This window comes from Cyclopterus lumpus, chromosome 7, assembly GCF_009769545.1.
Source record: "Cyclopterus lumpus isolate fCycLum1 chromosome 7, fCycLum1.pri, whole genome shotgun sequence".
Taxonomy (NCBI): Eukaryota; Metazoa; Chordata; class Actinopteri; order Perciformes; family Cyclopteridae; genus Cyclopterus; species Cyclopterus lumpus.
Genome location: NC_046972.1, coordinates 23,199,843 through 23,213,394, shown reverse-complemented (window position 1 = coordinate 23,213,394; position 13,552 = coordinate 23,199,843). Strand labels below are relative to the sequence as shown.

The 13,552-nt window shown below is 45.3% G+C and overlaps 1 protein-coding gene across 2 annotated transcripts; it reads left to right on the top strand.

Annotated features, from left to right (window-relative positions):
* Positions 1-8,609, top strand: LOC117733589 (YTH domain-containing family protein 1-like). Of its 2 annotated transcripts, none has more exons than XM_034537357.1 (6): positions 1-590; positions 1,397-1,421; positions 3,317-3,393; positions 4,991-6,673; positions 6,816-6,860; positions 7,196-8,609. In XM_034537357.1, exons 1-6 carry the CDS (start codon positions 564-566, stop codon positions 7,223-7,225), a joined length of 1,887 nt encoding a protein of 628 aa, XP_034393248.1. In that variant the 5' UTR covers positions 1-563; the 3' UTR covers positions 7,226-8,609. The 2 variants fall into 2 exon arrangements, with proteins under 2 accessions (XP_034393248.1, XP_034393249.1); XM_034537358.1 differs by having other exon boundaries at positions 12-590; positions 4,991-6,664.
* The last annotated feature ends 4,943 nt before the right edge of the window (positions 8,610-13,552 follow it).

Here is a 13,552-nt window from a genome sequence, read left to right as displayed (position 1 = left end):
GGATGAGAGCAGCCATTGGGGAAGTGCAACATAACCGAGCAGCTCGCGCTCTCTCTCTGGAGTAATAAAGACAAAGTAAAAGGCGACCGAGCTTCGGAAATATTTCCAACCTCCGAAAAAAACGGACACGTAACTTTGGAAAAACCAGGATATATTTTTCATTTTATTTTTTTTGTGGGGGAGAAGAGAGAGAGAGAGACTTCTTTCGGGGACCAGTATCCGAGACGACAGACTTTTTAACTGTGGAAGTTGGGAACTGAAAAAAAAAATCACGCACACACAGCGGAGCACCGTGCGACTTGCTACACCCCCCAAACCCACCCCTTTCTTCCCCACACCCCCCTCCCTCCCTCAACACACGCTAAGCTAGCTACGCTAACTGCAACGGAGCTGTGTGAACTTGCTTTTGTGTGTGTGTGTGTGTGTGAGTGAGTGTGTGTGTGTGTGTGAGTGTTGTTTTTGTTTTTTCATATCACGGAGGGCCTTTTGGAGAAAAAAAGAAGAAAAGAATCCAGTCACAAGCTCCGGCTCTTGTGAGAATCCCGGGACGTGCTTAATGAATTATGTCTGCCACAAGCATTGACCCTCAGGTAGGATTGTTACCTTCGCCCGTTGAACAGAGAGAGAGAGAGAGAGAGAGCTAGCAGCTCCCTTAAAAGAGGCTTCCTTTTTGGGGAGGGGGGCTACGGCTATTTCTTGGCTCGCCTAGCTAGCTACTGGCGTTAGCCGGGTCCATGTAGCTAGCATAGCCGGCTACAATCCGAGGGGAAGGGGGTAACGGTTTGAAAACGTTTTTTAACGGCCGTGTTCGTGGGAGTGACGGTAAACGTTACACGTTGGCATGAAAACCGGCGTCTTTTTTTTAAACCAGAGAGTATCGTGAATGTACACAGCTAGCCAGAAAATACGTGAAAGCTAACGTGAGTTGAGTAAAACGAGAGGCGCAAGCTAGCTAACTTGTTCTGTGTGTCTTCTTTTTTTTTATGTGTGTATAAGGTGGTTATAAACGCCAGCTTTTGTCTTCCACGGGGACTTTAAACGCACCCGGACTGTTATAACGAACTGAGTCGCGAGCTGCTGTTTTGCGTTTTTAACAACATATTTATTTAAAGATATATGACCACGTTAGCTGGCTAGTTAGCCGAGTTTGTACGTCGCATTAGCATAAGTTGCACACACCAAATGCAAGACTTCGCTGTGTTTATAAACAGCTTTTTTTTCACCGCACAGCAACGTGAGGTAGTTGTGTTGCATTGCGTCTGTTCGGGGGGGGGGGGGCAATAAAAAGGCTGCAATCTGTGTGTGAACCCCCCCCCCCCCCCCTGAAATCAACTGAAAGTAACTGTCCATCTCCCTTTTATGTATTTCTCCTCTTCGTGCTACAACATGGACGCAGAGATCAAAGGGACAAGCATCTAAAGGTGAGCCGACGGGAGGGTGATGCGTTTGTTTGTTTGTTTGTTTGTTTGTTTGTTTGTACCTGTTTATTCTGATGAAATCAGCATCACGTGCACACTATTCTAGGAATGGGATGGACACGTTCAAGGGTGATTTACTGTCATCGTGCCACACAGGGATGCACACATGTTCAACACATCAAACACGAGACATACAAACATTAGTGCACTCCTCTAGTATATATATATATATATATATATATATATATATATATATATATATATATATATATATATATATATTTAAATTAGATCAGATGATAAGTTATTTTGGTACTGTGTGTGTGTATGTATGCATCTATATTATATGTGTGTTATGCAGAAGTTAAATAATTGAGTACTGGGGTAGATGTACTGTGAGACGCATGAAAAAGAAATGAACGATCTTTGATACACACGACTGTTTTAGGATCACGTTATACACGTGCAAGGACCATTTACTTTCATCATGCAACGCAGATGTTAGCCCATTTTTTAGCACAACAAACACATGACAAACAAAAACACATTGGAACATTCTTGTTGCACATTTTATATTGTTTATATATATATATATATATATATATATATATATATATATATATATATATATATATACACACACACATATATGCAGTAAGATGTTGGGTCTTGCCACTGTGGACAAGACGTATAAATTAAATCAGATGATGAATTACGCTGACTGTTGTATATATGTTATGCAGAAGTTTATCTTACATAAACAATATCAGGGTCCGGGGTTAAGTATTTGAGTACCGGGGAAGAAGTACTGTGAGACGCATTGGAGTACAACATCAATCTTGTGAGGTGGCTTGTGTGTGATAATACTTCTATGTCGATGAGAAGATGTCCATGATCTGTTGAAGCAGTTTCTAACCTTAAATATTTGGTTCTCGAGACTGTGGCACACCCAAAACTTTCTCTTTGGGTGTCACGCACACCTCATTTAGCCTCGACAGTTGTGAGTAAAAGTTTCACCCAAAAACTATGAGAGATTTTATTCAGCTTGGGAAATTAATTCTCCGCGTAATCCACCTTGCCACTGTCCGTATTCTGAGGATATTCCTATTCCTATTCCTAAATGCACTGGTTCTGTTTCAATCCCTGGTTCCCCGTGGTCCTCCTCCTGCTCCTACATGAGACACAGAGGTCAGTGAACCAGGAAACAGGAGTTTCTCTTAGCGGAATCATTATTAAGTCATTTAGATAAAGAATCCGTTGAGAAGTGTTATTTTATTCTACAGTCTCTTAAATCTGACCACAGAATCCTTTTTATGAGGGAGCAAACTGCAAAGTTTTATCGACACCTTCAATCCCGAGACATATTGTGCAAGAAAATAAAGTTTCTTTTTTTGGGGGGGGGAGGGGGGGGGGGGGGTCCAGTTTCACCTTTCCCTCAATGCCACCACATCTGTACCTAATGATTTAATGGTAATTCATTGTTGCCAGTTCCCCCCCGCCCTCCTAACCTTAAGTGGTGGCACCGGTGTTGTTGTGGCTTTGCAATGGGATTTATTTTTTATGATGTTCTAGTTCGACTTTGATTTAGTGCGGTTGGCGAAGGAGGTAGAGTGACAGGTGGAGTGATTCACGCTCCACCTGCGGGCTCGGCTTGACATTCACGGCTCAGTGATTTAATAAAAACACATGCACACACAAGGATATCATTAAATCTTGACATGAAGTCATCCCTAAATCAAATTAAGTATAATTCTTTTTTTGTTGGGTTTTTACAACATAATCATTTCAAACTCAACGCAACTTTTATAACTGAAACATGTACTTCTACCAATGTGTTTATAAATGAAAATGAACGTGTGTATTCAAATGTACATTAATGTGATTTTCTTTGGTTGCAGTCCAAAATGGCTCGCTGCATCAGAAGGAGGCGGTCCACGACGACTTTGAGCCGTACCTCACGAGTCAATCCACTCAGGTAAAGCTCACCGGGCCTCATTCACACACACCTGGATTTGAACCTGCGCTCAAAACACACACCTGGGTTTGAACCCGCGCTCAAAACACACACCTGGATTTGAACCTGCGCTCAAAACACACACCTGGGTTTGAACCTGCGCTCAAAACACACACCTGGATTTGAACCTGCGCTCAAAACACACACCTGGGTTTGAACCTGCGCTCAAAACACACACCTGGGTTTGAACCTGCGCTCAAAACACACACCTGGATTTGAACCTGCGCTCAAAACACACACCTGGGTTTGAACGTGCGCTCAAAACACACACCTGGATTTGAACCTGCGCTCAAAACACACACCTGGGTTTGAACCTGCGCTCAAAACACACACCTGGGTTTGAACCTGCGCTCAAAACACACACTTCTTAACTTCGCACGTCTCATATTAAAACTGAATTTATTAAAATGGGCTTTAATAGACGACAGTATTTAAAATAAGTTAATTGACCAATTCATTGGTCACATGTATGAAATAACTATTCAATTGATGCACTTACATCCTCATCAATTAATAATTAAATACAAAATAATATACTAAGAAATATTTCAGAGCATATTTTGAGTTTTCTTTTTTTTTTTTTTTTAAATGAATTTAATATATTTTTTGACACCATCGCACAAAAAATAATACAACTTAAGCATTTTCTGCCACATGTATTTGTATGTAGGAAATTATTACATCTATTTATTTTTTTTCTCCATTAATTTTAAAACCGTTAATTTGCATCACGTGAGTGGAAAACGATCTTATTTAGCCACCACTGGAATCTAATTCTCCAAATAGGATATTAATAAGAACATTAGCGCAGCCTGATCTTCATCTGCAGCTGTGCAGAAACAACAGAGTTAAACAATTATGAAATAAATGAACTCTGGGGGAAAGTAAACACAATAGCTGCGTCACCCTCGACCTCATTTATTGGACGTGTTATGGATGTTTTGTCCAATAACTGCAGGTTGTCCTCTTCCTCCACCTGGTTCCTTCTTTTTTTAAATTCTGTCCTGTCTTATTTATTTATGTCCGCATCACCTTTCATGTCAAACTGTTTCATTTGGTACCTGAGCCACAGTCCGGCGCTCAGGGACACAACTTTCACCGCCTCGGTTATTGCAGCTCAAGACTCTTTTGTGTATTTTTCTTTTTTTTTTGTAGGCACGTGTCATGACTACGATGGTAATTTTTTTTCAAATTTCTAAAGAATAAACATTTCTAACGCACATATTAGCGAATGAGGCCCAATCTTAAGGCGATTGATTGTTGAGAAAATTGTGATATTGTGTCTGTTTTTGAAAAAATAATTCTGATATTATCAGCAATCACTTTAAAAAAAAAAAAAAATCAAACTGGTGATCTGTTTAAAACAAACATTTCAAATTTAGTTTTCGCAACATAAATCAGTAGAAACACGACACGATGGTTCCATCAGAATTGTATGATTTACACGTTAAGTGAAATAACAAAAACACATTTTAAAATAGTCGTTTTTCATTATAGAGTCAATCAAACTGTACGTCACTTGCTAACGTTGTGGCTCTGCTGACCTCCATTCATCCAGAACAACAGCTACCAGTCCATCACCGACCCCTACCTGTCCAGCTACTACGCCCCCTCCATTGGATTTCCGTATCCCCTCAGCGAGGCCCCCTGGTCCACCGGCGGGGATCCCCCGATTCCGTACCTCACCCCCTACGGAGCCTTGAGTAACGGAGACCATCACTTCATGCCGGACACGGTGTTCGGGCAGCCGGGGGGCCTGGGCAGCAACATCTACCCACACCGGTTTAACTTTTTCCCCGAAAACCCCGCCTTCTCTGCCTGGGGCACAAGTGGCTCCCAGGGCCAGCAGACTCAGAGTTCAGCCTACGGCGGCAGCTACAGCTACCCCCCCAGCTCCCTGGGGGGCACCCTGGTGCCCGATGGCCAGACGGGCTTTCACAGCGACACCCTCAACAAAGCCCCCGGCATGAACAGCCTGGATCAGGGCATGGTGGGCTTGAAGATCGGAGGGGACGTCGCCGGCCAGGGCGTCAAGGCCGTGGGGTCCGTGATCGGCGGACCGGTGGTGGCGGCCGCGGGGAACGGAGCCCCGGGCATCGGGATGCTGCCCCCTAAACCCACCTCCTGGGCGGCCATCGCCAGCAAGCCCGCCAAGCCGCAGCAGCTGAAGGCGAAGGTGAAGCCGGGGATGTCCGCTCTGGGGGGGGCTCTTCCCCCGCCTCCCATCAAACACAACATGAACATCGGGACCTGGGACAAGGGCCCCGCGACTAAAGTAGCCACGGCTCCGCTGCAGCAACAGCAGCCTCTCGGCCTTTCTCCTCACGCCATGCCACCTCAAGGCCACATGCAGCAGGGACCCATGCACGCCCCGCCTCCCCAGTCTTTGGTGCAGCCCCAGATGCAGTCTATGGCCTTACAGACCCACCATCACCAGCACCCGCACCAGCACCAGCACCCGCATCAGCACCAGCACCATCAGCCCCCGCCTCAGCCCTACCAAAACCACGCCCAGCCCCCGCAACCCCAGACCCGCTGGGTCGCCCCCCGCAACCGCAACCAAGGCTACGGGCAGGGCGTCCCCGGCCTCGACGGCGGCGGCGGCGTGATGGGCATGGTCGGCGGCGGGAACTGCGGCCCTCAACAGTGCGCGGGCCAGCAGGGGCCCGGCGGAGAGTCCCACCCGGTGCTCGATAAGCTGCGCGCCTCCAACAGCTACAACCCCAAGGACTTCGAGTGGAACCTGAAGAACGGGCGCGTCTTCATCATCAAGAGCTACTCCGAGGACGACATCCACCGCTCCATCAAGTACTCCATCTGGTGCAGCACGGAGCACGGCAACAAGCGGCTGGACTCGGCCTTCCGGGCCATGAACGCCAAGGGCCCCGTGTACCTGCTGTTCAGCGTCAACGGCAGCGGGCACTTCTGCGGCGTGGCGGAGATGCGCTCCCCGGTGGACTACGGCACCAGCGCCGGCGTCTGGGCGCAGGACAAGTGGAAGGGCAAGTTCGACGTGGACTGGCTGTTCGTCAAGGACGTGCCCAACAGCCAGCTGCGCCACATCCGCCTGGAGAACAACGACAACAAGCCGGTGACCAACTCCCGCGACACCCAGGAGGTTCCCCTGGAGAAGGCCAAGCAGGTGCTGAAGATCATCGCCACCTACAAACACACCACCTCCATCTTCGACGACTTCTCCCACTACGAGAAGAGGCAGGAGGAGGAGGAGGAGGTGTGCAAGGTGGGCACAGTATTCTCACTGTATTGTCTTTGATATATATACCAAAAATATACATATATATTCGCACCGTCACATGCAAATTGTTTATTTAGACTGTTTGTTTGTGTCCGTTGGTGCTGATTGTTGTTTTTCTCTCCGACAGACTTTTGAACCTTCTCCCATACCGAACCGCTCTCGGTTGGATCAGGTAAAGAATCATTTTTATTATTAACAATTTATACTATTTTCTCTTTGATTATCCCGCGAGTGATAATGTCGCTGGGCGAAATGGCTCAGAATTAATATCTCGACATCTTCTCAGCTCAATAATTGTTTTTATTTCACCCTTTTGACGCGCGTGATCATTTTTGGTCTTTTATATTCTTTCTATACATACATATTGAATACGATTGCTCTCGTTCGATCCGGTATAAGATGACCCCCCCTTTTCACCTCGTTTTAAAAAATGTCGTCGTTGCGTAATATTCAAACGTCTAATGTTTATTTGTTGTGTTTTTCTTTTCTTTTCTTTTTTCTAAACAGGAGCGCCAAAACCGGAATAAACAACAATAGAAGACATTTACCCCGGGCTTGATCGACAGTTACAGAACTAGGACATTTGATTTAAGAGACAGAAGAATATGAAAAATGCAAAAGTCCTTCATCTTTTTTTTTTTTTCTCCTTCCCTATTTAATCCCGGTGAATCTCCGCCGTTGTCGAGACGACTCGTGCTTTCTTTCTTTCTTTCTTTCTTTCTTTCTTTCTTTTTTTTTTTTGCCCCATCTACCGCCCACTTCTCGTGCAGGGATAAACAAGCTGATGTATGTGTCACCTCGCCACCGCCTCACTCTATCGTTGTTGTTTTGTTTTTTAACAGAATATTTTTCTCCCCCTGTTCCATGTCGTACTGGTCCCCCCCCCCCACACCCCCCCACCCGCCTCTTTCTAATTGAATCAGGGTTAAACAGAATCTGCCACTTTATAATTCAGTACAATCAGGAACGGACGTGTCCTGCCCCTATTTGTCCATTTGGGGGCGACGTTGCCACGCTTCAGAGGTTTTTAACTGTGCCAACCGGGGGACGGACTAGGGAGCCTCTACGATAATAAAACTTTAATGTTTTATCTATTTTTCATTCAGATCGACACAACAACAACAACAACAAAAAAAACTGACAATTTTCATTTCAGAAAAAAAAAACTGTTTTCTGGAGCCTTAATGTTTTATTATTTTTTTTTTTCTTTATTTTTGTTGTTGTTTTTTTTACTAATTTTTTTTGGTGACTTCTCAAAAGAAACTGCTCAAAACAGTGACACTGCTGGAGAAATCAGGGATAGTGTGAAGTCACACGGGACTCGAGACATCCCCCCCCCCCCCCCCCCCCACAAGAGGAATTTGCAAAGGCCTCTGGGAAAAGAAAAAAAGAAGAAGAAGAAGAAAATAACGTATGTGTGTCCTCCTACAACCAGAACTCACCATTATCAGTCATAACGTTGTGCTCTTCACGTCCCTCACAGCCCTCCGCTCTGCTTGCTGCCTCCATGTTGGTCTTCGGGGGTCTTTTGTATGTTTCTGCTTCGCGTACGCAACCCGGTCCACCGTTTTAATTGTTTTATAATCAGAATGATGTAATGATGTAACTGCTGCATTGAATGAATTGTTGCTTCTTTTTTTTTCACAATATGGGGGGGAGGGGAAGGGGGGGGGGGGGGTTCAAATAGTTTTTGTCCATTCACCATCATTCTGTCTTAATCCTGTTTTTTTTTTTTTCTTGTTTCCCTCCTTAAATTTGGTTTCGCTGAGTCTATCATGTCGGTCGTAATGCTAAGCTTTAACGTAGGAGCCTATATATTCATGGAGAAAGCCTAAAAAAAAAATTAAAAAAATGTATAACCTAAAAATTAATGTAACTGATTTACTATCGAGTAAGAAAAGAAAAAAAAATAAGAATGAAATGTGGTTTCTGTGTGTTTTTTGGTTGTTGTCGTCGCTGCAAAGAAAATTAATTAGAATTAGTTTGTTAAACCTTTTGAGCTGGTAAAAGTGCTTTAAGGTTTGTCGACGGAAAGAAAGAACATTTGAGATATATATATATATATATATATATATATATATATATATATATATGTCTAATAATAATTAAAAAGAAGAAGAAGAAGAGGAAGTCGCTATCGGATCAGCTGGGAAACTAGCAGCTTGTCTGTGAGGTGAGAGGTGATGTTAAGTTAGATATTTGACCCCATGACCCTGACGGGGGTGTGTGTGTGTGTGTGTGTATTCTGTCAGAACGTAGCCCCTCCCTCCTGTCAGAAGTTCTGAACCGGATGCTTTAAAAACCCAACGTATACTTCCAGATGTGTGAAGCTGCATTGTGATCATCACCCGCCCAGTGTGACCTCTAGCACTGACCTCTAACAGGATCCCCTCCTCCCTCTCTCCCTCCTCCCTCCTCCCTCCTTCCCTTCTCTTTTATTGTTTCTCACCTGCACCAATCGATAGCTCGGGTTGATGAACCCTCCAGGTGAAGCCTTCACCGACGCCGTGGGGGGAGGGGGCGGGGCTAATACAGAGCCACCGAAGACTTGATCCGCAGCGGTCTTCTCGCCTCGGGCAGCGTGACCTGGCTGCGGTCACGTGATCGGGTAGCTCGACGCGCACGTCGATGACGAGGGTCAGAAGATGTGTTGCAATCGAGGGGGGGGGGGGCGGGGTTGCCACGCACGAGAGTCTTATGTATCAACACTATATGAACAGATTAATGAGCCGCAATATGAAATACACACCTGGATTATTTTTACAGGCCGCAGGTGTCGTGGGCGTAACTTTGATCACGTGACTTTTCTCCGTATAGAATAAATCCAGCCTTAATAAACATGCATTCAGAAACGACTGTTTGTCTCCACCTGGTGAATTATTATTATTATTAATATTATTATGCTGTTGTTTCTTAAACAAAGACCGGAAGCTCAAAGCGTCACTAAAAGTTTTTATTATTATTATTTATTTAAATTTTTTTCTTTGTCGCAGTGTCGCTCCAGCGGACTTCACTGTGTCTGCACGTGCGTGTTCCTATTGGGTTTTTTAAATGTCTCGTCCGTCATTTAGTGCATGCGGTGTTTGATTACTCAATTAATATTTTAATTAATATATATTAAAGACGGAGGCTTTAGGTTCAAATCCACATGCACATATTTGACAGAACATTTAGTTTGGATAATCCAGATGAGGTTGTTTTTATTTCCCCTGTGATGACACATTCCGCGTTAGGCGATAACTTTTGGTATTTTACAGAATTATTTATTTATTGCACACTTATTTTAAAAAACATTTTCCTTCTCGGGAGCTCTCCGTGGTGCTGATCTCCTCATTTGGGGGGGAAACTGCTGCTGAAGTAAAGAACTCTCTCATGTGAAATGGTGACGGGGATATATGACGTCACAACAATACTCTGTCCTCTTCCAATCGGGTACACATATTCCTCTCAAGATTCAAAGGTTTCCAATTTTCAGTTTTGTTAAAAATCCTGCAAAAATCCTAATATAATGCGTGCGTGTCAGAGGTGTTGGCGTTCATAATCCCACATGTAAAGAATCACAAGCAGAAAAACGGTGCAGCTCAGACTTTATTTGTTTGTCAACATTTACAAAACATGATTTTTTTTTTAAAACTGAGACAAAAGGAAAAAGGAAATAAAATCACATTCTGTTATACAGTATGAAGCATAAACACATAACGAGGAAAGACTTTGGACCAATGATTTGAGACTATATTTAGATTATACATATTATTAGTTTAGTTTAATACTTTTAAAAAAAAAATATATATATATATATATATATATATATATATATACAAAAATACAATAAATCTCAAAAATGATCAAGCGACTAATACATCGGTTGTTTTGCAGGTGACATGAAATTCTGAAATATTGAACATATAATGCATGTTCCAAATTCTCCTATTTGTGATTATTTTTGATCGGATCATTCATTAGTTCACACTAAATGTCATTTATCTTCAAAAACATTGGGTTTGGTATTAAAAAAAAGAAGTTTTGAGATCTTATTTATTATTCTCCTTCAGTGTAAGACTGTCGAAGTGTAATAAAAAGCCTGTGCAGCTTCTTTTTTTTTTTTAAGTTCATCTAATTATAGTGTCCAGTCCCTTCGCAACGTTGTCACACGGTGGCCAGCAGTTGGAGCCAAATCCCCAAAGTCTCCACATGTTGGAAACTCTATTGGACTAAAACCAAAAATCGCTGCAGCCCCGTCGTCGAGTCTGCAGGCCCGAGCTTTGAGCTGGCCTACTTCTGTTTATGAAATAATGTATTGCAAGCTGAGCCTGTAGCACGCGAGCAACGTTTTTCAAACCTTCACAATAAGGCTGAAACACGAGAGAAACGTGCATGCTCCTAAAGGTGCATCACAGGCATTGGTCGACATTTAAATTATAAATATAGATTTTTTACATTTTCTATTTAGGTGAACTCGCCCCTTTTTTTAAAAATGAATGCCTTACAATTAAAAAAATACATTAAAAAAATATATGTTGTACTTGCTTATAAATAAAGCAAGCCGTTCAGCCAGATCCTACATTTACAACATTAATAAATGATTAAATATGTAGTAAAGAAAACCATAAATGCAAAACGACTCCCTGAAGAATGTTTTAGTAAAATCCAGAAAGGGGGGGGGGGGCAGGCCGTTGACCCCACTTGGCAAAAATCCAATTGTTTGCATAAAGCTGCTCCGTATTCTGCACGAGGAGCCGAGAAAATTATTCACATTTATTTTTTTAACACCAATATTTCCGACTGAAGACGCGATGCGAAAAGTCACCCGGCGGTCACCTCAGCCCATCAAACTACGCATTGCGCCCACCGAGTCAAAGCCACACACACACACACACACACACACACACACACACTAGGGCGCGCACGCTGATACACGCACTCACGTGCAGTTGCGTGACAGTCCAGCAAGTGAGCTTCATCCTGCCGCTAGAGCCGGGGCCCGTTTCTGTGCCGTTAAAGCGCGTCAAAAGCCGACGCCGTGCTCGCGGCCCCGGTGAGCCGACGCCGTGCTCGCGGCCCCGGTGAGCCGACGTGATGAAGATGAAGATGCCGTGTGCAGATTCCTCTCTTGGCATTCACCGCGTGCCTTAATTGTATGGACATTAAATCAAGGTCCGCTGTGAACACGCAGAGGGACAACCCAGGGACGCGTCGCCTCCTCGGCCCGCCGACGGGCGCAGAATGAACTTCCGAGAGCTCAAAAAAACCTTCCGAGCACGAGACCGCATGACTACGAGTTAAGCTCCCGTTTCCGTGGGCGCGCGCACACACACACACACACGCACACGCACTTGCGTGCAATGTAGGACGCTCAAGTCGAAAGCCGATTTATAGCCCACGCCAGCAATAACGCGCGCGGCCACATTCCTTCTCCTGCGCCTCTTTTGGATTCCACGCAAAGAAATATTGATATCACTGCGCCACAGCTCGGCGTTAACCCCCCCCCCCCCCCCCCTCTCTCTCTCTCTCTCCTCCCCCTCCCCCCACCCCCTTACCCACCGGCACATTTACACCCCCATAAAAAGATGGGAAGCACCCGGAGAAACCAAATCCCGGTTCTCGGCACCGCGTAACCGAACCTCCCTCCGGCTCTCCGTCGCTGTGCGTCTTTACGCATCTCCTGAGACATGAAGCTACTCAAGTGCTCTCGCTTTTGTCCCCCCCCCCCCCCCCCCCCTAAAAATAAAAAACACAGAAAAAGCACAAACACACACACACACACACACACACACACACACATCAGCCGAAACAAGAAGAAACAGCTTCGCTGGCAGCAGCTCGCGAGCCTATTTTCTCTTGACGTCCTACATCCCACTGCGAAGAGCACGCGCTGTATTTCCCATTTAACTTGAATGCAGCTCCGCGACTCGTCCACGATCAACGCCCTCGGACCGACACAAAACACGCGCCGTGCCTCCTCTCTCCTCTCAATGCGGCGGACACACTAGCAGTTTTACACGAGGCTCACTGTATATCAGGAGAAGGAGGAGAAGGAGAAGATGGCAGGTGGTTCTTCTCTGCGCCACACGTCACTCACGCATCTCCCTATGAAGCGCGTTCGGGATGATGTTGGAGGTTTTTTGGTGGTTGGGGGGGGGGGGGGGCGTGAAAGAAAGAAAAAATGGCTTCTCGGTCTTCAGGAAGGTCCTCATCTCCAGCGAGAGAGTCAGCCGGTTCGTGTCTTGTTTTAATCTGACCCATTTCAGGCACAATCCAGCCCTGGATGCGGACCCCTCTCCCCCCTCCCTCTCCCTCTCCCTCTCTCGCGCACTGTGTGATCCACTGTCTCCCGGATTAGAGCGCCCCTCTCTTCCCATCCTAGACAATTGCGAGTCTCCGCTGATTGGGCTTCAGCGCGAGAGGATTACATGGGCGCGTGATGACGTCATGGCCCGGGGCCCGAGCCCCCCCTCCCCCCTACATTAAAACCAAATCCTCATCAGCCCCAAATGTCCTTGAAACCACCGGGCCTGACTTTCTGCAGCGCGTCACGCACGCACGCGACTGCTGTTTTTTTCCGGCGGACACATCCGGGCATTTAGTGCAATGTCGCGGGCGGAAGAAGCTACAATGACACGGCCAGAGGCCCCGCGTGCACCTGTAGCCAACACCTTGAAGGTTGTTTAAACCTAGGTACGCAGGCGCATGCGCACTGGCCACGCATGCTGCTGTACAATTGTTGCAGGCTGGTGGTAAAGAAATAAAAATAAAGTGCATGAGCTCAAGAAAAAAAAAAAGCAAAACGCACACTTTTTTAAAATGGTTGTCCTGTACATTTACAGCATCTGTCACGAGGTGATGGATGGAATCTACTCTGCTAAT